Below are 26490 nucleotides of genomic sequence, written 5' to 3'. Positions count from 1 at the left end.
TCCCCCCACTGCTACTATAGGCACCATCTCTCCCTACTATACCTGCTATCCCACAGCCCCAGTCCCTTCCCAGAGGCTATTATCCCCCCACTGCTACTATAGGCACTATCTCTCCCTACTATACCTGCTATCCCACAGCCCCAGTCCCTTCCCAGAGGCTATTATCCCCCCACTGCTACTATAGGCACCATCTCTCCCTACTATACCTGCTATCCCACAGCCCCAGTCCCTTCCCAGAGGCTATTATCCCCCCACTGCTACTATAGGCACCATCTCTCCCTACTATACCTGCTATCCCACAGCCCCAGTCCCTTCAGTCCCTTGCCAGAGGCTATTATCCCCCCACTGCTACTATAGGCACCATCTCTCCCTACTATACCTGCTATCCCACAGCCCCAGTCCCTTCAGTTCCTTCCCAGAGGCTATTATCCCCCCCACTGCTACTATAGGCACCATCTCTCCCTACTATACCTGCTATCCCACAGCCCCAGTTCCTTCCCAGAGGCTATTATCCCCCCACTGCTACTATAGGCACCATCTCTCCCTACTATACCTGCTATCCCACAGCCCCAGTCCCTTCCCAGAGGCTATTATCCACCCCACTGCTACTATAGGCACCATCTCTCCCTACTATACCTGCTATCCCACAGCCCCAGTCCCTTCCCAGAGGCTATTATCCCCCCACTGCTACTATAGGCACCATCTCTCCCTACTATACCTGCTATCCACAGCCCCAGTCCCTTCCCAGAGGCTATTATCCCCCCACTGCTACTATAGGCACCATCTCGCCCTACTATACCTGCTATCCCACAGTCCCAGTCCCTTCCCAGAGGCTATTATCCCCCCACTGCTACTATAGGCACCATCTCTCCCTACTATACCTGCTATCCCACAGCCCCAGTCCCTTCCCAGAGGCTATTATCCCCCCACTGCTACTATAGGCACCATCTCTCCCTACTATACCTGCTATCCCACAGCCCCAGTCCCTTCCCAGAGGCTATTATCCCCCCACTGCTACTATAGGCACCATCTCTCCCTACTATACCTGCTATCCCACAGCCCCAGTCCCTTCCCAGAGGCTATTATCCCCCCACTGCTACTATAGGCACCATCTCTCCCTACTATACCTGCTATCCACAGCCACAGTCCCTTCCCAGAGGCTATTATCCCGCCACTGCTACTATAGGCACCATCTCTCCCTACTATACCTGCTATCCCACAGCCCCAGTCCCTTCCCAGAGGCTATTATCCCACTGCTACTATAGGCACCATCTCTCCCTACTATACCTGCTATCCCACAGCCCTAGTCCCTTCCCAGAGGCTATTATCCCCCCACTGCTACTATAGGCACCATCTCTCCCTACTATACCTGCTATCCCACAGCCCCAGTCCCTTCCCAGAGGCTATTATCCCCCCACTGCTACTATAGGCACCATCTCTCCCTACTATACCTGCTATCCCACAGCCCCAGTCCCTTCCCAGAGGCTATTATCCCCCCACTGCTACTATAGGCACCATCTCTCCCTATTATACCTGCTATCCCCCCACTGCTACTATAGGCACCATCTCTCCCTACTAGACCTGCTATCCCACAGCCCCAGTCCCTTCCCAGAGGCTATTATCCCCCCACTGCTACTATAGGCACCATCTCTCCCTACTATACCTGCTATCCCATAGCCCCAGTCCCTTCCCAGAGGCTATTATCCCCCCACTGCTACTATAGGCACCATCTCTCCCTACTATACCTGCTATCCCACAGCCCCAGTCCCTTCCCAGAGGCTATTATCCCTCCACTGCTACTATAGGCACCATCTCTCCCTACTATACCTGCTATCCCACAGCCCCAGTCCCTTCCCAGAGGCTATTATCCCCCCACTGCTACTATAGGCACCATCTCTCCCTACTATACCTGCTATCCCACAGCCCCAGTCCCTTCCCAGAGGCTATTATCCCCCCACTGCTACTATAGGCACCATCTCTCCCTACTATACCTGCTATCCCACAGCCCCAGTCCCTTCCCAGAGGCTATTATCCCCCCACTGCTACTATAGGCACCATCTCTCCCTATTATACCTGCTATCCCCCCACTGCTACTATAGGCACCATCTCTCCCTACTATACCTGCTATCCCACAGCCCCAGTCCCTTCCCAGAGGCTATTATCCCCCCACTGCTACTATAGGCACCATCTCTCCCTACTATACCTGCTATCCCACAGCCCCAGTCCCTTCCCAGAGGCTATTATCCCCCCACTGCTACTATAGGCACCATCTCTCCCTACTATACCTGCTATCCCACAGCCACAGTCCCTTCCCAGAGGCTATTATCCCCCACTGCTACTATAGGCACCATCTCTCCCTACTATACCTGCTATCCCACAGCCCCAGTCCCTTCCCAGAGGCTATTATCCGCCCACTGCTACTATAGGCACCATCTCTCCCTACTATACCTGCTATCCCACAGCCCCAGTCCCTTCCCAGAGGCTATTATCCCACTGCTACTATAGGCACCATCTCCCTACTATACCTGCTATCCCACAGCCCCAGTCCCTTCCCAGAGGCTATTATCCCCCCACTGCTACTATAGGCACCATCTCTCCCTACTATACCTGCTATCCCACAGCCACAGTCCCTTCCCAGAGGCTATTATCCCCCCTGCTACTATAGGCACCATCTCTCCCTACTATACCTGCTATCCCACAGCCCCAGTCCCTTCCCAGAGGCTATTATCCCCCCACTGCTACTATAGGCACCATCTCTCCCTGCTATCCCATAGTCACAGTCCCCTCAAACAAAACTTGCCCCCAAGTCAGGAATTCAAAACTAACTCCCTGGTTTGGGGGCACTGAGAGCAACATCCAAGAGGTTGGTGAGCAACATGTTGCCCCCGAGCCACTGGTTGGGGATCACATACAAGACACAAAGCTGAAGTACTACTCCTTGTGTGGTAGGCCTCCACTACTTATAATCAATTTATATGCCAAGTACAGTTCAGATTATATTATTATATTGAATATAATAATATCCCCTGAACCGACCCCCCTATTATTTTAGGGGCCTTGTGCACGACCTAAAACAGGCTTATTTCACCAAAATAGATTTCATTTTGTAAGAAAAATGGCTGGCTTGGTTCCGAGATGTATGTGTACCAGTCACAGTTGGAAGTGAGCCCGAGATTTCCCCTCTACATTCCCCAGTGATGGAAAAGGGAAAAAAAAAATCCTGAAAATCTTCCAATTCTTTGCTCATTTGTAGTTGCCGAGCATTTGCAGGGTTTACCAAGACACATGCTCCCAATTAGTTGCTCCTCTTAATTTAAATGCCTCATAAATTATCTCCCGTGCATGAGGATTATCACTTCATAATGCGAGTTAGCATTTAAATAAATAGCTGCGATGTAGGAAATTAGAGAGGTTTAGAGTCCCAGGCAGCTCAGTAATGAAGGGAAATATCACAGCAGCTGAGCCGCTGACAGGGAGCAGAATATTCAGCATTTTATGTGCCATCTTTAAGTCTACAGGTAAAATAAAACATATCTGGAGGCTTATTTTATCTTTGCATCCCCTCAGTGTGTGGCAGGGAAGGCAGCCGTGGAACACTTACTGCTGAGTGATCTCTAGGCAGTGATATGGGCCCTCGATTAGTGAGAGAGAAGCTGTGACTTCTGGGCTTCAAACAGAAATACGCCGTTTTTTTTTTGCAGATTTTAATTAATTTCTCCTTGTACAGTATGAGGGTACAGCTTATTGTGTGCCCAGAACATTCCTTCTCTGTATATTTGTATGTATACATATGGGAGGGAGGTGCCATAGTGTTTCCCTTAGACAGTACAGTATGAGGGTACAGCTTATTGTGTGCCCAGAACATTCCTTCTCTGTATATTTGTATTTATACATATGGGAGGGAGGTGCCATAGTGTTTCCCTTAGACAGTACAGTATGGGGGTACAGCTTATTGTGTGCCCAGAACATTCCTTCTCTGTATATTTGTATTTATACATATGGGAGGGAGGTGCCATAGTGTTTCCCTTAGACAGTACAGTATGAGGGTACAGCTTATTGTGTGCCCAGAACATTCCTTCTCTGTATATTTGTATTTATACATATGGGAGGGATGTTCCATAGTGTTTCCCTTAGACAGTACAGTATGGGGGTACAGCTTATTGTGTGCCCAGAACATTCCTTCTCTGTATATTTGTATTTATACATATGGGAGGGAGGTGCCATAGTGTTTCCCTTAGACAGTACAGTATGAGGGTACAGCTTATTGTGTGCCCAGAACATTCCTTCTCTGTATATTTGTATTTATACATATGGGAGGGATGTTCCATAGTGTTTCCCTTAGACAGTACAGTATGGGGGTACAGCTTATTGTGTGCCCAGAACATTCCTTCTCTGTATATTTGTATTTATACATATGGGAGGGAGGTGCCATAGTGTTTCCCTTAGACAGTACAGTATGGGGGTACAGCTTATTGTGTGCCCAGAACATTCCTTCTCTGTATATTTGTATTTATACATATGGGAGGGAGGTGCCATAGTGTTTCCCTTAGACAGTACAGTATAAGGGTACAGCTTATTGTGTGCCCAGAACATTCCTTCTCTGTATATTTGTATTTATACATATAGGAGGGAAATTAAAGTGTTTATATAATATATATATCACATGCAGGCAATGGCAAACGTGAGGCCTGTTGCTGGCCCCCCAGTACTATAGGTGGGTAAGGCTACCATGCCTAGTGTCTATGCAGCCATTACCGGGCAAAACCCTAATATTCCTAATCTGATTTATTTACGTATCATGAACACCAGGAGATCATGCCATGCACACGATCAGGCCAATCCCCATTATGAATATGATTATAAATGTAGCTCTAACGGGCATTTGTCACATGTCCCCCACCCTCCCGTAGGGAATATGGCAGCTCCAATAGAGGACAAGTATGAGGGGGTAAGCATTATGGATGGTTCCCAAACTGCACACCCAACCCCTTTCATGTCGCGTCTGCATGGAGATGTCAAAGGGCAGGACAAAACAAGGTTGTTAAACCGCAGGAGCGACAGTGACAGAACATCAGGCTGGTCAGTCAATCATTAGCGAGCTGAATGGCGGGTGGGTGCAGACAGACAGAAGGTTAATGGCACGGTGGCGGCCAAACCCGTCCTCACTGTCTGCTGAGGATTAAACACATTGATTTTTCATTCTCCATCTTCATTTAATCCCTTGGACAATGTCCAGTGCAAAATGCACCAAAAATTGGTGGGAATGGCATTTTTGCCCTTTGCATTTGCGTTTGGAAATGAGCCCACATGTATTTGGGGATCTGTCTGGCATTTAAAGGGTGGGCACTGTTATTTGATAATTTATTATATAGGTGCTAAATTGCAGCAGTGCAGTTACCCTTTGCAACCAATCAGACCGGTACTTTCATTTTTTCACTTGTAGTGAACTGTTGAAAGGTAATTGCTGATTGGTTGCTGCTTGCAGCTTAGCACTAATATCAGCAAATGAGCCCTCCGGCGCTTTTGTGGCTATGGGAGTTCTAATTGCAGAACAGATGCTAATTGCCACTTTTTATGACCCAAAATGCATTGTTTCCCTGAATAGATTTGTATTAGACTGGTGCGTAGCCGACAGGTGCCATAAGGTATCCCGAGGCCTTGTACACCCCCTCATCCTTGCTTTTGTATTTCTGCAGTAGGGATGTGTGGGTCAGCCTGAAATCCACTGGTCGGACGAGTTTGGCCCAACATCCACACATTATTTTTGTGCCCCGCACATCACTATACCGGTATCGGACACCTTATCCGGAAACCCATTATCCAGAAAGTTCCAAATTATGGAAAGGCCATCTCCCATAGACTCAATTTTTTTTTGAAAGGTATATTTTATTGCTTTTCATACAAACAAAACATAAAGTAACGCACTTAACATTACATTAAAGAGAATATGCTGGTCTTTCTTTTCAGGTCTGTCATTAAGGCTTGTTACAAATATCAAAAGGGAAGATGTGACAATATAAGGTTTAAGCATGATTCTGGCAGCAGTTACATAAGATTGGGTTCATCTACCTACTGAGCTAAATGCTCAGGATGTGATGGAGAGGAGTGGAAGAGTGCCGGGGGTTTTACCATGTGAGTGGGAGTGGAGTCCTTCAGTTTCCCTCCAGGTCACACCAAGGGCCCCACACTTTATCGAATTTATCGGGCGCGCCCCTATTCTCGTATGTGAGTTTGTACAGAGGAACAACCGCATTCACTAGATTCTTCCAGGCTGTAACGGTGGGGAGGGTAGTGCCCATCCAATGCATTGCAACTGTTTTTTTGGCATAGAACAGCAATATTCTGTAGCGTAACCGGGAGCTATTTTGGGCAATTATAGTATCTAGAACTCCTAGCAAGCAGGTTTCAGGAGCAGTCACAGTGGGGAAAGCTAAGTTGTTTGACAGATATTTGGTCACTGCTGACCAGAATTTTGCAATATGGGGGCATGACCAGATCATGTGAAAAAAGTTAGCTGGGCTTGCTGCACATCTTGGGCAGCGATCTGTTGGGGTACGGCCCATCTGATGCAACCTTAGTGGTGTGATATACAGGTGGTGAAAGATTTTGTATTGTATTAGCCTGTCTCTGGTAGATATAAGACAGTTGTATATTGTATCTGTTGCCTCTTCCCAATCATCTTGGGTGAGTGCTGGTATTTGGGAAGTCCACCATATTTGTGCGGAGTGGAAGGGTTTTGGGCCTGTTGAGAGTAGATTTTGGTATTGGTTTGAAGTAAGCTTAACTGGGTTGTTAGACTGTAAGATTTCCTCCGCTGTTAAAGAAATGAGCTGAGGGGTAAGAGTGGCAAATTGGTCCCTGAATACTGATCGCAGCTGCAAATATTTATAAAAGGGGAGACTAGGTTGTTGAGCTTTCTCTCGGATCTGCAGATATGTTGGGAAGGTTGAGTGTTCCATAAGATCTCCCAAGTATTTAATATCATGGCGGGGCCAATATATGAAATTGTGTAGTGTCCTACATTGTGGTAAATATCGGTTGCCCCAGAGTGGAAGCCTAGACGTAAGTAAGGGTGGCGGGTGTTTGAATAGTGTACCATAGACTCAATTTTAATGAAATAATTCACATTTTTAAAAATGGTTTTCTTTTTCTCTGTAATAATAAAACAGTACCTGTACTTGATCCCAACTAAGATATAATTACCCCTTATTGGGGGCAGAACAGTCCTATTGGGTTTATTTAATGGTTAAATGATTCCCTTTTCTCTGTAATAATAAAACAGTACCTGTACTTGATCCCAACTAAGATATAATTACCCCTTATTGGGGGCAGAACAGCCCTATTGGGTTTATTTAATGGTTAAATGATTCCCTTTTCTCTGTAATAATAAAACAGTACCTGTACTTGATCCCAACTAAGATATAATTACCCCTTATTGGGGGCAGAACAGTCCTATTGGGTTTATTTAATGGTTAAATGATTCCCTTTTCTCTGTAATAATAAAACAGTACCTGTACTTGATCCCAACTAAGATATAATTACCCCTTATTGGGGCAGAACAGCCCTATTGGGTTTATTTCATGGTTAAATGATTCCCTTTTCTCTGTAATAATAAAACAGTACCTGTACTTGATCCCAACTAAGATATAATTACCCCTTATTGGGGGCAGAACAGTCCTATTGGGTTTATTTAATGGTTAAATGATTCCCTTTTCTCTGTAATAATAAAACAGTACCTGTACTTGATCCCAACTAAGATATAATTAATCCTTATTGGAGCCAAAACAATCCTATTGGGTTTAATTACTGTTTAAATAATTATATTATATATATTATATGGAAAGGCCCCTTATCTGGCAAACCCCAAGTCCCAAGCATTCTGGATAACGGGTCCCATACCTGTACTACAGTAGATTTGCCACCTATCTGGTTTTGAACTGGATAGCCCAGTTTTCCCCTTTTTGGTTCAAAACTCCCTCTCTGCATTTTCAAAGTTGGAAATCCAAACAGAATTCTGCTCTAAATGATGTGGCAGTCAGCCAATCACCAGCTGCCACCTCATAGCCCTGTACCTGATGTCATCATTGCATCCCTAAATGTTATCGTCCCATCCCCCTGATGTCACCTGCTTCCTGTCTGAATGGGGGCAACCCTATTGCTCAGCTCTACCACCACCGCCACATTTAATTTGTTATACAGGTATGGGACCCGTTTTTCAGAATGCTCGGGACCAAGGGTATTCCGGATAAGGGGTCTTTCTGTAATTTGGATCTCCATACCTTAAGCTTACTAAAAAATCAATAAAACATTAATTAAACCCAATAGGGCTGTTCTGCCCCCAATAAGGGGTAATTATATCTTAGTTGGGATCAAGTACAGGTACTGTTTTATTATTACAGAGAAAAGGGAATCATTTAACCATTAAATAAACCCAATAGGGCTGTTCTGCCCCAATAAGGGGTAATTATATCTTAGTTGGGATCAAGTACAGGTACTGTTTTATTATTACAGAGAAAAGGGAATCATTTAACCATTAAATAAACCCAATAGGGCTGTTCTGCCCCAATAAGGGGTAATTATATCTTAGTTGGGATCAAGTACAGGTACTGTTTTATTATTAAAGAGAAAAGGGAATCATTTAACCATTAAATAAACCCAATAGGGCTGTTCTGCCCCAATAAGGGGTAATTATATCTTAGTTGGGATCAAGTACAGGTACTGTTTTATTATTACAGAGAAAAGGGAATCATTTAACCATTAAATAAACCCAATAGGGCTGTTCTGCCCCAATAAGGGGTAATTATATCTTAGTTGGGATCAAGTACAGGTACTGTTTTATTATTACAGAGAAAAGGGAATCATTTAACCATTAAATAAACCCAATATGGCTGTTCTGCCCCCAATAAGGGGTAATTATATCTTAGTTGGGATCAAGTACAGGTACTGTTTTATTATTACAGAGAAAAGGGAATCATTTAACCATTAAATAAACCCAATAGGGCTGTTTTGCCCCCAATAAGGGGTAATTATATCTTAGTTGGGATCAAGTACAGGTACTGTTTTATTATTACAGAGAAAAGGGAATCATTTAACCATTAAATAAACCCAATAGGGCTGTTCTGCCCCAATAAGGGGTAATTATATCTTAGTTGGGATCAAGTACATGTACTGTTTTATTATTACAGAGAAAAGGGAATCATTTAACCATTAAATAAACCCAATAGGGCTGTTCTGCCCCCAATAAGGGGTAATTATATCTTAGTTGGGATCAATTACAGGTACTGTTTTATTATTACAGAGAAAAGGGAATCATTTAACCATGAAATAAACCCAATAGGGCTGTTCTGCCCCCAATAAGGGGTAATTATATCTTAGTTGGGATCAAGTACAGGTACTGTTTTATTACTACAGAGAAAAGGGAATCAGTTTTAAAATTCTGAATTATTTGATTAAAATGGAGTCTATGAGAGACAGGCTTTCCGTAATTCGGAGCTTTCTGGATAATGGGTTTCCGGATAAGGGATCTCGTACCTATACTTGCACTGGCGGCCCTACCCAGCACCCTCCGCTGTTGTCAGTGATGGGCAGGTCACGGGCCAGTATGTAAGTATTACAGGGTGTTGTTCCAGTTTGAGAGAGGGTTGGTTAAGGTTGGCCCAGGTTGACAATTTGTGGACCCCCTTTCCTCCCAAAAATAACACTGATGGCTGGCTATTTTTTTTTTTCTTTAAAAAAATAATTAGTGACTATATAGGTGCCCGAGGGCCGCCCCACCCTAGCTACAGGCCATCAGGTGCCTATACATAACTACAGCCCTATGGACTTTCCCACTGATACCCTGGCCCCTCCTGTAATTGCCTACACAGCACCCACTTCTGCTATCATCACACTTATTTCCGGCCCCACCCAATCATCCATCATTCTTTTTGTATGTGTCACATGGTATATCTGGATCAGTAAAGGCAACACGCACCTAGATATGAAGGGCCTCACTTTTAGAAAGTAAGAATGAAGGACTAGGTGCATTCTATATAATTATTATCAAATTTGATTTTATTCCCGTTATTACTGTAGTTTATTTGCCAAATTATATCTTGTTTATCAGTTTCCCATCATCCTTGTAGGTATTGCCAGTAGATCTTCTTTTTAAGCTGCATTTAATAAGTCAATATGGCAGCTCCAAATGATTGTAAGCTTCTTACAGGGGATTAGCACTGATTTCTTTGGGGAATAGGTGAGATGTGCGGATACTTCCCAGGGCTTTGTGTTTTCCCCAGTCTGGAGCCTACTCGGTTCAAACAGTAAAACTATAATCAGTTGCAGGTTACCAGCCCGGGCCCCAATTGGCATTTATCTTGGCTAGATCTGTGCCAGACTGGCAAGTGGAAAAAGGAAAAGTAACCAATAAAAATGATCCGTTCTGTTCCATGTGATGCATCTGGGTGTGCGATACTAACTGTCTGCCAAACTATTCTCCAAATCCGGCAAAGTTTTAATTTGCTGAAATTAAACAGCCTTTGGCGAAGGATCTTTAATTTAATGAGATGCCGCCCACATTGTGTTTTGCTTTCCCTAAATGCCAGCGTAATATTTAGCTATTTATTCCTATGGAAATTAAGCCGATTCCTTGTGACCGCCACTTAGGGCACGTGACAGCCAAACTTAACTTACTACAGGTATATGACCCATTAACCAGAATGCTCGGGACCAAGGGTATTCTGGATAAGGGGTCTTTCCGTAATTTGGATCTTCATACCTTAAATCTATTAAAAAATCAATAAAACATTAATTAAACCCAATAGGATTATTTTGCATCCAGTAAGGATTAATTATATCTTAGTTGGGATCAAGTACAGGTACTGTTTTATTATTACAGAGAAAAGGGAATCATTTAACCATGAAATAAACCCAATAGGGCTGTTCTGCCCCCAATAAGGGGTAATTATATCTTATTTGGGATCAAGTACAGGTACTGTTTTATTATTACAGAGAAAAGGGAATCATTTAACCATTAAATAAACCCAATAGGGCTGTTCTGCCCCCAATAAGGGGTAATTATATCTTATTTGGGATCAAGTACAGGTACTGTTTTATTATTTCAGAGAAAAGGGAATCATTTAACCATGAAATAAACCCAATAGGGCTGTTCTGCCCCAATAAGGGGTAATTATATCTTAGTTGGGATCAAGTACAGGTACTGTTTTATTATTACAGAGAAAAGGGAATCATTTAACCATTAAATAAACCCAATAGGGCTGTTCTGCCCCCAATAAGGGGTAATTATATTTTAGTTGGGATCAAGTACAGGTACTGTTTTATTTTTACAGAGAAAAAGGAAATCAATTTAAAAAAATCTGAATTATTTGATTAAAATGAAGTCTATGGGAGACAGGCTTTCCGTAATTTGGAGCTTTCTGGATATCGGGTTTCCGGATAACAGATCCCATACCTGTACTTCATGTGGGATCTTCCCATTCTTTCTCCTGACTGAAAAATAGAACACATTTACATTAGCTGTTCAATATGCATAGAAGATCCTCCAATCAGAACATGGTTTTATTATTGGATCTCACTATTTGTGTGCTATTTAAGGTGGCCATAAACACACGTTTCAGCTATTCACTTTGTAAAGTAAGGTCCTATTGGCTGAGGACCATGGATACTTTCCTGGTAAAACAGTATAAACCCCCCTTGGAGGTAAAAACATTGTTCTCTTACAGTGTTACAGAATATTGAGGGCAGCAAATACAACTTTACCCCAAAATCTTACCCTAAACAGACCTTCAAGTTGGGTTTCCATATGTATCTAGGTGAGAAAATAGCATTTTCCCCTAAATCTTACCATAACTGACCTTCAAGCTGACCCAACCTACCAATGGTCAACGACTCAACCCCAGCATCTGGAAACCACTTCCTTAAGGCTTATGTGGCCTTTAATTGCCATCAGTTTTGCAAGTTGTAGTTGGTGCTACAGGACTGTGGGTACAACTCCTTGGGGGTTATGTAATAAAAGGCACTAAGTTTGCCCAAGAGCAGTAACCCGTAGCAACAAATCTGTAGGTAGAATTTACTGGTCACCTGGTTAAAAGCAAACATTGATTTCTATAGGTTAGTGCTCCTGGGCAGACTTAAGGGGGTTATGTAATAAGAATAAACAACAAAAATTTCAATGGAATTAAAACCACAACATTTATTGGCTCAAATAAATACAACAAAAACTAACATATAAATCATACTATACCAAAAAGGACATTGAAATTTTTGTTGTTTATTCATATGGTAATTAGAGACCGGTGGGATATAACCTGTTGATTCCCTTCTTAAACCTACTTAACTAATTAATTGGTTATGTAATAAGACCCTAGGTTTGCCCTGGAGCATTATCCTATAGCAGTGCTGTCCAACTGGCGGCCCGCGGGCCGCCCCCTCTGTGTGGCACCCACCTGTCTGGCTGCCTTGATGGCTTACCTTTGTGTAAGCTTTAAATCATACTGAGATTAACTGGCCCCCTTCAGGCAGAGTATGGCACACACAGGCAGCATAGGGTAGGCAGAGTATGGCACACACAGGCAGCATAGGGCAGGCAGAGTATGGCACACACAGGCAGCATAGGGCAGGCAGAGTATGGCACACACAGGCAGGGTAGGGCAGGCAGAGTATGGCACACACAGGCAGGGTAGGGCAGGCAGAGTATGGCACACACAGGCAGCATAGGGCAGGCAGAGTATGGCACACACAGGCAGCATAGGGCAGGCAGAGTATGGCACACACAGGCAGCATAGGACAGGCAGAGTATGGCACACACAGGGAGCATAGGGCAGGCAGAGTATGGCACACACAGGGAGCATAGGGCAGGCAGAGTATGGCAGGTTTTTGCTGTACTACCACCATTAATATATGGTCATGTGATAACACATGTGTGGTTTCAAGTGGGTGTGGTTTAAAAAAAGGGAGTGGTCAAAACTGGCTTCCATTATCTGCCCTCCACCAGGTAGGCTGGAAAAATTCTGGCCTTCGGTACCACAGAAGTTGGACAGCACTGTGCTATAGCAACCAATCAGGCAGAATTTACTGGTCACGTGTTTAAAAGCAAACCCTTTTATTGGTTGCTAAGGGTTACTGCTACTGGGCAAACTTACTGCCTATTATTATAGTTAGTTCCTTCTCTTAATTGTAAGCTTTTTTGCCAATTGTCCTATTTACCTCTTGTATCAGTTATTGGTTCCTTTGTATGGAAATATGTATGTTCAATGTATACACTCGTTTATCGTACAGCTCTGTGGAATATATCGGCTCTAAATAAATATGTGATAATAATAATAACTAGCAACAAAGTATACCAGTAGACAAACTAGTTGTACCCCCCTACCTGCGCTTGGTACAATCCAGGGCCCCCTCTGCTTACCCAGCTTCTTCATGTTAGTACCTTATCCCTGCTCTTGGCTGGGAGTAATCAAACTTGAAGCTAAGTGGCAAATAAATCTCCCCATCGGATGCGCGCCTCGGCAGGATCATGTAAATGCAAATGAAGAGCTTGATTTCAAGCTGTCGTGGGAGGAAAGATGGCCGGCCGCTGGCAGCACAATGCCTCTCCCCTCAGATCCCGGGAAATGGGCAAACTCTGCAGCAACTCCCATTACTTTCTGCAGCCTATTATTATTACTGTTATTATTATTGTCATGCAGCCGACACTAGAGGTTTCCCTGAGACTTCAGCAGAGTATAAATAGTACCAATACTTACTGTATTGCCTCCAACATTATATTATATGGGTGTTTTTTTTATACACAACCCTTTTATCTCATTAGCCTTCACTGCAGGGCAATTTATGTTACTAAATAATTCCATTTATACTAATAGTATATATTTTAAAAAACTGTTATGGGGTTGTTTTCAATGCCTTGCTAAGCATTCTTCCTCTGGCAATTAATCCTAATAAGGTCTCACAATCCTGCAGTGATGTGGGACCCCAGGCTATCTTGATAAAACGCTCTGTTATACAGATAGCTAGAATCTCAGCCATAAAGCAGGGCAGGACTGCTGCTTACAATGGGGGGATCAGACAGGGTCTGTGCCACTGTGACAGAATGCTCTGTTATACAGATAGCTAGAATCTCAGCCATAAAGCAGGGCAGGACTGCTGCTTACAATGGGGGGATCAGATAGGATCTGTGCCACTGTGACAGAATGCTCTGTTATACAGATAGCTAGAATCTCAGCCATAAAGCAGGGCAGGACTGCTGCTTACAAAGGGGGGGATCAGACAGGATCTGTGCCACTGTGACAGAATGCTCTGTTATACAGATAGCTAGAATCTCAGCCATAAAGCAGGGCAGGACTGCTGCTTACAAAGGGGGGATCAGACAGGATCTGTGCCACTGTGACAGAATGCTCTGTTATACAGATAGCTAGAATCTCAGCCATAAAGCAGGGCAGGACTGCTGCTTACAAAGGGGGGGGATCAGACAGGATCTGTGCCACTGTGACAGAATGCTCTGTTATACAGATAGCTAGAATCTCAGCCATAAAGCAGGGCAGGACTGCTGCTTACAATGGGGGGATCAGACAGGATCTGTGCCACTGTGACAGAATGCTCTGTTATACAGATAGCTAGAATCTCAGCCATAAAGCAGGGCAGGACTGCTGCTTACAATGGGGGGGGATCAGATAGGATCTGTGCCACTGTGACAGAATGCTCTGTTATACAGATAGCTAGAATCTCAGCCATAAAGCAGGGCAGGACTGCTGCTTACAATGGGGGGGATCAGATAGGATCTGTGCCACTGTGACAGAATGCTCTGTTATACAGATAGCTAGAATCTCAGCCATAAAGCAGGGCAGGACTGCTGCTTACAATGGGGGGATCAGACAGGATCTGTGCCACTGTGACAGAATGCTCTGTTATACAGATAGCTAGAATCTCAGCCATAAAGCAGGGCAGGACTGCTGCTTACAATGGGGGGGATCAGATAGGATCTGTGCCACTGTGACAGAATGCTCTGTTATACAGATAGCTAGAATCTCAGCCATAAAGCAGGGCAGGACTGCTGCTTACAATGGGGGGGATCAGATAGGATCTGTGCCACTGTGACAGAATGCTCTGTTATACAGATAGCTAGAATCTCAGCCATAAAGCAGGGCAGGACTGCTGCTTACAATGGGGGGGGGGATCAGATAGGATCTGTGCCACTGTGACAGAATGCTCTGTTATACAGATAGCTAGAATCTCAGCCATAAAGCAGGGCAGGACTGCTGCTTACAATGGGGGGGGGGGGGGATCAGATAGGATCTGTGCCACTGTGACAGAATGCTCTGTTATACAGATAGCTAGAATCTCAGCCATAAAGCAGGGCAGGACTGCTGCTTACAATGGGGGGATCGGATAGGATCTGTGCCACTGTGACAGAATGCTCTGTTATACAGATAGCTAGAATCTCAGCCATAAAGCAGGGCAGGACTGCTGCTTACAATGGGGGGGGGGGATCAGATAGGATCTGTGCCACTGTGACAGAATGCTCTGTTATACAGATAGCTAGAATCTCAGCCATAAAGTAGGGCAGGACTGCTGCTTACAATGGGGGGGATCAGATAGGACCTGTACCACTGTGACAGAATTAGCCCAGTGCTCCAATGCTCAATGTGCTTTAGCCCAGGCTACGCTGTTTGCAATAATCGTATAGGGAAAGGTGAAGCAAACTGGCTTTAATTAGAGCTATGAGGGAGCGGTGCACCAAGATGACATTTTAATGAGGGATAATAAAGCTGTGTGTTTATAGAGACAGATGTCCTACTGCTCTGTATTCCTCCCAAATAGCTGGTTGTTGAGTGATGTCAAGATGATTGTTTAGCTATTATGCAAACCAGGAAGCTGCTCCAGGTTTCCTGTTGTAAAGTATCAGCACAAGACTCTGTTAAGAAACCTGTTACCATTCCACCAGGGAAAAGAGCACATGTCCCTATCACATTCCCATCAGCCCCTGCCCCAGTGAGCTTACAATCAAATGTCCCTATCACATTCCCATCAGTCCCTGCCCCAGTGAGCTTACAATCAAATGTCCCTATCACATTCCCATCAGCCCCTGCCCCAGTGAGCTTACAATCTAAGGTCCCTATCACATTCCCATCAGTCCCTGCCCCAGTGAGCTTACAATCTAAGGTCCCTATCACATTCCCATCAGCCCCTGCCCCAGTGGAGCTTACAATCTAAGGTCCCTATCACATTCCCATCAGCCCCTGCCCCAGTGAGCTTACAATCTAAGGTCCCTATCACATTCCCATCAGCCCCTGCCCCAGCGGAGCTTACAATCTAAGGTCCCTATCCTATTACCATCAGTCCTGCCCCAGTGGAGCTTTCCATCTAAGGTCCCTATCACATTCCCATCAGCCCCTGCCCCAGTGAGCTTACAATCTATGGTCCCTATCACATTCCCATCAGCCCCTGCCCCAGTGAGCTTACAATCTAAGGTCCCTATCACATTCCCATCAGCCCCTGCCCCAGTGGAGCTTACAATCTAAGGTCCCTATCACATTACCATCAGTCCCTGCCCCAGCGGAGCTTACAATCTAAGGTCCCTATCCTATTACCATCAGTCCTGCCCCAGTGGAGCTTTCCATCTAAGGTCCCTATCACATTCCCATCAGCCCCTGCCCCAGTGAGCTTACAATCTATGGTCCCTATCACATTCCCATCAGCCCCTGCCCCAGTGAGCTTACAATCTAAGGCCCCTATCCCATTCCCATCAGCCCCTGCCCCAGCGGAGCTTACAATCTAAGGCCCCTATCACATTCCCATCAGCCCCTGCCCCAGCGGAGCTTACAATCTAAGGCCCCTATCACATTCCCATCAGTCCCTGCCCCAGTGAGCTTACAATCTAAGGTCCCTATCACATTCCCATCAGTCCCTGCCCCAGTGGAGCTTACAATCTAAGGCCCCTATCCCATTCCCATCAGCCCCTGCCCCAGCGGAGCTTACAATCTAAGGCCCCTATCCCATTCCCATCAGCCCCTGCCCCAGCGGAGCTTACAATCTAAGGCCCCTATCACATAGGAACAATATGAGTGGGTTATAGATAAAGGTGGGAAAAGTGGGAAACTAGGGGCAGCAAAATATGACAGTACTGGGGGGTCTCAGGAGTGAGGTCCTGACTAATGTGCAGTCAATAGATGTTAGAGAAAAAAATCCATCTACTGGCCATGTTGTGTATTCTTTATGAATCTTCTTTGAAACCTATATCTGGAAACCTAGGGCTTTAACATCCCCTCTAATTATTATCTCTTGAAACATCACTGGATTTCCATATGCACTCATGAACAACTGTCCGTCACATGAGTCCCGCCCACGAGGAAGTGAGATGACCAATCCCTGGATAAGACACCACCTGAACTTTTTCACTTATTAGGATCACTAATGTAAATAGATATAGATCTATTTTCATATTATTCAAGTTCTAGAACTTGCTGTAACACTCGTATGGAGTAATTGCCATGCCCTAATGCAATGGAATATAAATAACAGTTGGGGGAAGCTATATGTCTGTGCACACCTTACTTTCAGGGTTTTTTTTTTGCTGTTTGAATCACAGCAGGAAGTATACGGTGCTTAGGAAATTCACTCCCCCCTCCACCTGCAAGTTTACGGAGGAAACCACAGAGTATATATCATCAAAGGCTCAGTAAAAGTAGGGTAATTACAGCATATATTTGTGCCTTGTTTTCCTCTCCCTATGCTGTTGTATAAATATTTGCACTTTTATGAATAAATTATCAAGACACTAAACAGACTTTTCCATAACAGAGCAACTTGTGTTTGTGCTCGCGCTCCCTTAAGGCCTTATTACCATTATATGGGATAATAGTTTCTTATCTTCTGTAATTATGAATACCCAGGGATGGCAGATTCTTGGCTTGTGGAAGCCAAATTAACAGCCAGACGACCCCCTCCTTCCTATTTAAAAGGGAAATTATGTTTTCCGTAGGTCACGGTAATATCGGCCTCGGCTTTATTTCTTCAGATAGGTGCAATAGAAAGATTAAACTTGATGGGCGTGTGTCATTTTTGAAACCTAAATGACTTAGGGGAGGGTATTATGAGTAATGTATCAGTGTTTGCAGATGACACAAAACTCTGCAGACCAGTCAATTCTATCCAGGATGTGACATCCCTGCAGCAGGATCTTGACCAACTGGCAATCTGGGCAGCTAAGTGGCAGATGAGATTTAATGTGGATAAATGTAAGGTCATGCACCTGGGATGTAAAAATATGCAAGCCCCGTATACCCTTAATGGGACTGCACTAGGCAAATCCATAATGGAGAAGGATCTTGGAGTCCTTGTAGATAATAAACTTGGCTGTAGCAAGCAATGCCAGGCAGCAGCTGCAAGGGCAAACAAGGTTCTGAGCTGTATTAAAAGGGGTATAGATTCACGGGAGGAGGGGGTTATTCTTCCCCTTTACAGAGCACTGGTAAGGCCCCATCTAGAATATGCTGTTCAGTTTTGGTCTCCAGTGCTCAAACGGGACATTATTGAGCTAGAGAGGGTCCAGAGAAGGGCAACTAAGCTGGTAAAGGGTATGGAAAGTCTCGGTTATGAAGAAAGACTGGCCAAGTTGGGTCTGTTTACACTGGAGAAGAGGCGCTTAAGAGGTGACATGATAACTATGTATAAATATATAAGGGGATCATATAATAACCTCTCTAATGTTTTATTTACCAGTAGGTCCTTCCAACGGACACGAGGGCACCCACTCCGTTTAGAAGAAGGGAGGTTCCATTTAAATATTCGGAAAGGATTTTTTACAGTGAGAGCTGTGAAGTTGTGGAATTCCCTCCCCGAATCAGTCGTGCTGGCTGATACATTATATAGCTTTAAGAAGGGGCTGGATGGATTCTTAGCAAGTGAGGGAATACAGGGGTATGGGAGATAGCTCTTAGTACAAGTTGATACAGGGACTGGTCCGATTGCCATCTTGGAGTCAGGAAGGAATTTTTTCCCCTCTGAGGCAAATTAGAGAGGCTTCAGATGGGGTTTTTTGCCTTCCTCTGGATCAACTTGTAGTTAGGCAGGTTAGGTATAGGCATTATGGTTGAACTTGATGGACGGATGTCTTTTTTCAACCCAACTTACTATGTTACTATGTTACTATGTTACTCTGTGACTATATGTGTCCAAGTTTGTGTGCACTAAAATGTCATCCACTAAGCCATTGCCCCTACGTTTCCCCAAGTGCCAGTGCATTTGCTGTGCCCGGTGTGAATGAGAATCTCAGCCATAAAGCAGGGCAGGACTGCTGCTTACAATGGGGGGATCAGATAGGATCTGTGCCACTGTGACAGAATGCTCTGTTATACAGATAGCTAGAATCTCAGCCATAAAGCAGGGCAGGACTGCTGCTTACAATGGGGGGATCAGATAGGATCTGTGCCACTGTGACAGAATGCTCTGTTATACAGATAGCTAGAATCTCAGCCATAAAGCAGGGCAGGACTGCTGCTTACAATGGCCATGTATTATATCTCATTGCTAGCAACGTTTTCAAAAACCCTCCTAATTGGCTTAATATCCCACTGATACAGTGTCAATAGTTTAATATTAATCCTCTCTTTAAGTAAATGTCCTGCGCCAGCAAATTATTATAGGCGGGAGAGTGATTTAATAAAAGATCTTTATGCATTTTCTCCCCCCCCCGCAATGAATTATAAATGAGAGCGACGCGTTTTGACGTAAGCGGTGATTGGCACGGAGCCTGGAGAGGGATCCAGCAAAGCCACTCTCATTTAGCAAAGGCGTCTCACCCAATGGCGGGGGACATCAAAGCCTCCGCACAACCCTTTGGAGGTTGACTCATTAAATCGAGCCAGGCCATTATTAATTCATCCCATCCCAAGCCAGTGAAAATCTCCAGCAATTTGGCCACTGAGCCTCACGCGTTTTCAACATGAAAGGAGGAAGACACTAGTCTCTGCGCCCCGTATGGTCTGGGGACAGGGCTTATCCCCCAAAGGTCTCACCATGGAGATCTTATGTAATGACAGCAAGGGGCAGAGTTGCCCTTTAATCCAGCAGCCTGAACACAAGCCAGGCACACAAAGAGCAGTTCATCTCACAACGACACACACAAAGCAGCGCAATCATTGTCTCCTTGTCGTGCTCGTTTGCTTTGGAGATTTTCAGCCTCCAAACAGCAGTGCGGGGAGATTATTGGGTGGTCCCACGGAGCGTTAGATGGTCATCTCCCACATGCTTGCACTCAATGACTCTCATTCATTTCATCTCTATTATGTGCCGGATTTACTGTGTTTGGGCCTTTGTTTGTGTTACGGAATCTGCACTTTCATCGAGTTGCTAAATAAAAGAGCACATTTTTGTGTTGTCCTCAAAGGGACACGACTGTTAATCGTGAATTCCCTTCTCTGTATATTTGTATTTATACATATGGGAGGGAGGTGCCATAGTGTTTCCCTTAGACAGTACAGTATGGGGGTACAGCTTATTGTGTGCCCAGAACATTCCTTCTCTGTATATTTGTATTTATACATATGGGAGGGAGGTGCCATAGTGTTTCCCTTAGACAGTACAGTATGGGGGTACAGCTTATTGTGTGCCCAGAACATTCCTTCTCTTGATATTTGTATTTATACATATGGAGGGAGGTGCCATAGTGTTTCCCTTAGACAGTACAGTATGGGGGTACAGCTTATTGTGTGCCCAGAACATTCCTTCTCTGTATATTTGTATTTATACATATGGGAGGGAGGTGCCATAGTGTTCCCTTAGACAGTACAGTATGGGGGGTACAGCTTATTGTGCCCAGGAACATTCCTTCTCTGTATATTTGTATTTATACATATGGGAGGGAGGTGCCATAGTGTTTCCCTTAGACAGTACAGTATGGGGGTACAGCTTATTGTGTGCCCAGAACATTCCTTCTCTGTATATTTGTATTTATACATATGGGAGGGAGGTGCCATAGTGTTTCCCTTAGACAGTACAGTATGGGGGTACAGCTTATTGTGTGCCCAGAACATTCCTTCTCTGTATATTTGTATTTATACATATGGGAGGGAGGTGCCATAGTGTTTCCCTTAGACAGTACAGTATGGGGGTACAGCTTATTGTGTGCCCAGAACATTCCTTCTCTGTATATTGTATTTATACATATGGGAGGGAGGTGCCATAGTGTTTCCCTTAGACAGTACAGTATGAGGGTACAGCTTATTGTGTGCCCAGAACATTCCTTCTCTGTATATTTGTATTTATACATATGGGAGGGAGGTGCCATAGTGTTTCCCTTAGACAGTACAGTATGAGGGTACAGCTTATTGTGTGCCCAGAACATTCCTTCTCTGTATATTTGTATTTATACATATGGGAGGGAGGTGCCATAGTGTTTCCCTTAGACAGTACAGTATGGGGGTACAGCTTATTGTGTGCCCAGAACATTCCTTCTCTGTATATTTGTATTTATACATATGGGAGGGAGGTGCCATAGTGTTTCCCTGTTCCAAATGTAGCTTTCCCCCCATTGCCACTGACCCCTGAGCTGAAAAGCTAACAGTCTAACAGCCCTTCTGCTTCCCTACTTACTGTTCCATGTGATGGGAAGGAAAGAACAACCTCCTGATCTGTAAGTAAGAAGCCGATTCCCTGTGCGGCTGCCGGTTCCCTCCCTGGGTAGGTGACAGCCGGTGCATACATTACACAGCTACGGCTCTTACAGGGAACACTAATTGGGCCTATTTAAAATAACACTCGTCCTGGAAGCCCACAATTTTACCTAATTAGGGGCATCAAACGCAGCACTTTACAGGTATAATAGCAGATCTGGAGCGGCATCTCCTCGGCTCATCTAGAGCCAGTCAGACAATGGCACCGGCTCAGAGATGGCTTTTATGTTTCATATCCGCTATGGCTGCAGCTACACTGTGTTGCTTGGGCTGTGGGTGAACTATAACTCTCAGAAGCTAAAGTCTGTGCCATATAATGAGCCCGCAGAAGTGTACTAAGGGCATCTCTAACTGCCGGCCCCCTGCAATAGGTTATCTGAAAGTGGGCTGCTATCAGTGAGAGCCCAGGTATGGCCCATACTGACCTATCAGCCAGCCAGGGACTGCCCAGAGCGGCCAATCACATGATCTGCCTCAATGACTTTGTTTGTAAGGGTTGGGTAATGTAATGATCCCTTTAACAATTACATATTAAGTTAAGTTTACTGCATTATTTAGCATTATCCTTTTCTTTGCAGGCTCAACTTGGTACAGTCCGGCGAGCCAGTTACCCTCTGCCAGGGGCAGATTTCACTTATGGAGTTAAATCATATATTCAGGATGGAGGCGTGGCATTAGGTACGTTACTGGCACCGTCGTACCTATCAGATTTACGATCCACTAGGATCTATTATAATCAGAAGGGATCCCCCTTCTCTGTATCAATGTATATAACTAGGGATCCCCCCTTCTCTGTATCAATGTATATGACTAGGGATCCCCCCCTTCTCTGTATCACTGTATATAACTAGGGATCCCCCCTTCTCTGTATCATTGTATATGACTAGGGATCCCCCCTTCTATGTATCAATGTATATAACTAGGGATCCCCCTTCTATGTATCAATGTATATAACTAGGGATCCCCCCTTCTATGTATCAATGTATATAACTAGGGATCCCCCCTTCTCTGTATCAATGTATATGACTAGGGATCCCCCCCTTCTCTGTATCACTGTATATAACTAGGGATCCCCCCTTCTCTGTATCATTGTATATGACTAGGGATCCCCCCTTCTATGTATCAATGTATATAACTAGGGATCCCCCTTCTATGTATCAATGTATATAACTAGGGATCCCCCCTTCTATGTATCAATGTATATAACTAGGGATCCCCCTTCTATGTATCAATGTATATAACTAGGGATCCCCCTTCTATGTATCAAGGTATATAACTAGGGATCCCCCTTCTATGTATCAATGTATATAACTAGGGATCCCCCTTCTATGTATCAATGTATATAACTAGGGATCCCCCTTCTATGTATCAATGTATATAACTAGGGATCCCCCTTCTATGTATCAAGGTATATAACTAGGGATCCCCCTTCTATGTATCAATATATATAACTAGGGATCCCCCCTTCTCTGTATCAATGTATATAACTAGGGATCCCCCCCTTCTCTGTATCAGGGTATGTAATCAAGAATCCACCCCTTTGTAAATATCTATTTACCCAAAGATCTTTCTCCATTACAATGTACACAGTAAGGGACCTACTCCTCCTCTGTAAGAGTGTCATGGAGGACAGATCCTTGGTTAAATTTTCCATACAGTGTATAAATCCAGTTATGCACCCCACTTTAGTAGGCTTTATAATCAGGGATCCACCCTTTTCTATTAACCTTCCCTGGTGTCTTTGCAGCCCTAGGTCAGTGGAACTCCATCGAGGCTAAAACTCGCCTACGGAAACTAGAGCGCGATTATGTTGCCCTGAACCGCGAGGCGGTGAAATCCGGCCTAGTCACTGCCCATGAGCATCAAGTGTACCGCAACCACCACCAGATCTGGCGCCCCCTTCATGAAGGATGCACCAAACCTCAGGGACTCAACTTGCCCACCAACATGACCTTTGGCATAAGCACAAGGTAGGAGCTAGACTACCATGGTGTCATTTGGGGCAGTGCTGTAGCCTTCACTGGTTTATATGCTACACTATGCTTCCAGTCATCATACTATAGGGCAGGGGTCCCCAACCTTGCTGCCGTTAGAATTTGATCATTTGGCCCCAGGGCCTACATGTTAACCGATATCGCCCGTGTATGGGCAGCTTAACTCTCTGTCTTGCTTGTCTTAAGAGGAAATATTCCCTTTAATGTGTCAGGACCTGTCAGTTTGGGATACTGCAGTGATGGGAAACCAGAGGTTTGTCTTCCCCTTTCACAAATCCAAATGCTCACGGTCCCCTAGGTCTTGTTAAAAGCCTCCAGATGCCCTGAGATGCCTGTATCGGGGTAGATACAACTTAGTAAAGTGCTTCTCCCCGGGGAAGAGTTCAACTTTCTTTTGCCCCTGCCGTTTCCCAAATGCCTCTAATTCCTTGTGTGGGTGAAATAACTGCACCGTCCAACCGGGATCCCTTTTTCAGAAGATGGGCCTGCACTTAAGCAAAGAGCTCTGGTGCTTGGACTGTTACTCCCAATAGGGAACCGAATGAATTGCTCATTTAGAACTGAAAATGGTTCTCATTTAAGAGCTAAAATATATCCGTGGCACAACAGTATGTCGGGGGCGAGCAGCAAGAGTTGAGACTAAATGGCTCCAAAAATGGGAATAGCGGCTGGGGTCTTCTTTTTAGAGAACCAAAGGGGGACATTAAAATCTCAGCGTCGGATATGTTCCCTCCCGGCTGAACTGAGCCGACTCCGATCATGCGATGAGGCTGGATAGGCCAGAGTGAGATATTACGGTCATCCTGATTCATTTATAGAAAACCGTCCCCACCGAAATCATAAAATAACTGACATTCAGAGTACTTAGAAGTTGTCCGAAAATGCAATATTTTGTAGAAAAGAAGTACAGTTTACCTAGATTGTTTGCTTACTAATAACAAATAATTTAAAGGGCAAGCGCGTAATAAGCTAAGCTGCCGTAGGGACTTTTACTTACAGCAGAACCTTGCAAGCCAAGATAGACCCCTGATTTCCCATCAGCGTTCACTACCATTCTGCATATGTCGGTACAGCCAGTGGTGGCTTAAGCTTGCCATACCCAGGCCAGTTATACTCTGTGTAGCCGCCAAGCTCAATGGTCAGAAATTGTGTGATATTACCATCCGCAAGCATAACCCAATAGCACTGTTCCATTCTTTTAGGCCATTGGTCCAAACAAAGGAATCTGAGTGCATAGGAGGAGCATCTATTGTGATCTTATGTGATATGTAAGCACATTGGCAGATTGATAGTCCAACTGGAACACTCAGTGCAGGATATGGATCCAGACAGTCAGGCATTGTGGTTTAATTGACCAATTGTACCTGTCCCAACTTACTATCTGGCCAAAAGTATATAGACACTCCTTCTAATCATACTAGTTGGCCATCAGTGTCTTGAAACTTCTGTGCTTCCTACTTAATGCCCCTATGCACAAAGGTCCATACCGATTAGGTTTGCTGAGATGGAAACCTGGGAACCCTAACTGTGAGCCAGGCCTAATCCCCAGGCCTAGGGAACCTTTCCAGAAGAGTAGGGGGCTGTTATAGCAGCAAAGGGAGGGACAACTTCGTATTAATCCCCTCTGTTTTGAAATGAGATGTTAGGGGCCAGGGGTCCCCATTCTCTTGGCCATATAGTCTTCATCTAAAGATGTGATCCCCTGTTGTATGTAGCACAGGGCAGAAGGCCAGACCATAGGGTTATTCTTTATGGGGAGAGCGAGGGCTACTGAATTCAGTTCTTGAGAGATTATACCAGCTCTTTACCCAGAACACAGTAGTTGTCAGACTTTTTCTGTTCCAGGCCCAAACTTTGTTCAGTTTCCCCCTTATCTTATAATAGATTTCTGTATATAAACTGTTCAGCCTAAAGGTGCCCATACACGTAAAGATCCGCTCGCCTGGCGAGGTCCCCTCAGGTGGGCGATATCGGGGGAATTTAGGCTAATTCGGTCATTTGGCCTAACAGCGGCAATGGCACAGTCGGTTCGGGGACTGCATCAACGAGCTGATGCGGTCCCCGATCCGACTAAATCTTTTAACCTGCCCGATCAATATCTGGCCAATTTCAGATATTGGTCGGGCAGGCCCCTCGTTTCTGTCCCTACACAGGCTGATTAGCTGCCGAATGGGTCTAAGGGACAGATATCGGCAGCTACAATCGGCCCATGTATGGGGACCTTTAGTCCTGGGCAGCAAAAATATTTTCACCCCAAATGTTCCTCTAATTGCCTTTCAATGTGGGCTTTTCGTGTATCCCTAAATCTAAACCTAAGTGGCCTTCAGACCCCCACTGCTACTTTTTCAGGCCCCCCAGCTTGGCTGTAAGACACCTTAGGGCCACATTTCTCTAGCTTGCACATCACTGAGCGCACACAAGCCCGCAGAGTAGGACTGGGCTGTTGGGACATCAGGAAAAAAACGGGTGGGCCCCGTCAACACAGACCTGTATAAGGTACATGCACAGGGGGCAAAGGGAGGGGCTGGTGAGCTGGAGGGGCCCCTAAGGCAGCGTTTTTCAACCGCTGTTCCGAGATGTTGCCTGGTGTGCCGTAGGCAGGGCCGCAATTTTTACTTTCCCCTTTAATAAAATCCGGGCCCTGTCATTGGTTGCGCCCCGTGTGTACGGGTGACGTCAGTACGCACGGGGCGCAACGTTATAAAAGGGCCTGTGTGCGGTCGCGTGTAGGCAGAAGTGCAGAGGCGGCGCGCGTGAGGGGAAGATGCTGCTGAAGCCGCCGAAGAGCAGAAGTAAAATGCTGCTGGGCACCAATGTATTAGGGGGGGCCA

The 26490-nt window shown here is 45.0% G+C and overlaps 1 protein-coding gene across 1 annotated transcript in view; it reads left to right on the top strand.

Annotated features, from left to right (window-relative positions):
* cfap77 (cilia and flagella associated protein 77) overlaps positions 1–26490 on the top strand; it is a 101511-nt gene that overhangs the window by 36245 nt on the left and 38776 nt on the right. Inside the window, exons 3-4 of the mRNA XM_031890894.1 lie at positions 22244–22343; positions 23413–23635. Of these exons, the coding sequence (XP_031746754.1) occupies positions 22244–22343; positions 23413–23635 (323 nt within the window). The remainder of the gene's footprint in view (positions 1–22243; positions 22344–23412; positions 23636–26490) is intronic.

Source organism: Xenopus tropicalis, chromosome 8 (genome assembly GCF_000004195.4).
Source record: "Xenopus tropicalis strain Nigerian chromosome 8, UCB_Xtro_10.0, whole genome shotgun sequence".
Taxonomy (NCBI): Eukaryota; Metazoa; Chordata; class Amphibia; order Anura; family Pipidae; genus Xenopus; species Xenopus tropicalis.
The sequence above is the reverse complement of the archived record's forward strand: the minus strand, read 5'-3'. Positions and strand labels throughout refer to the sequence as shown.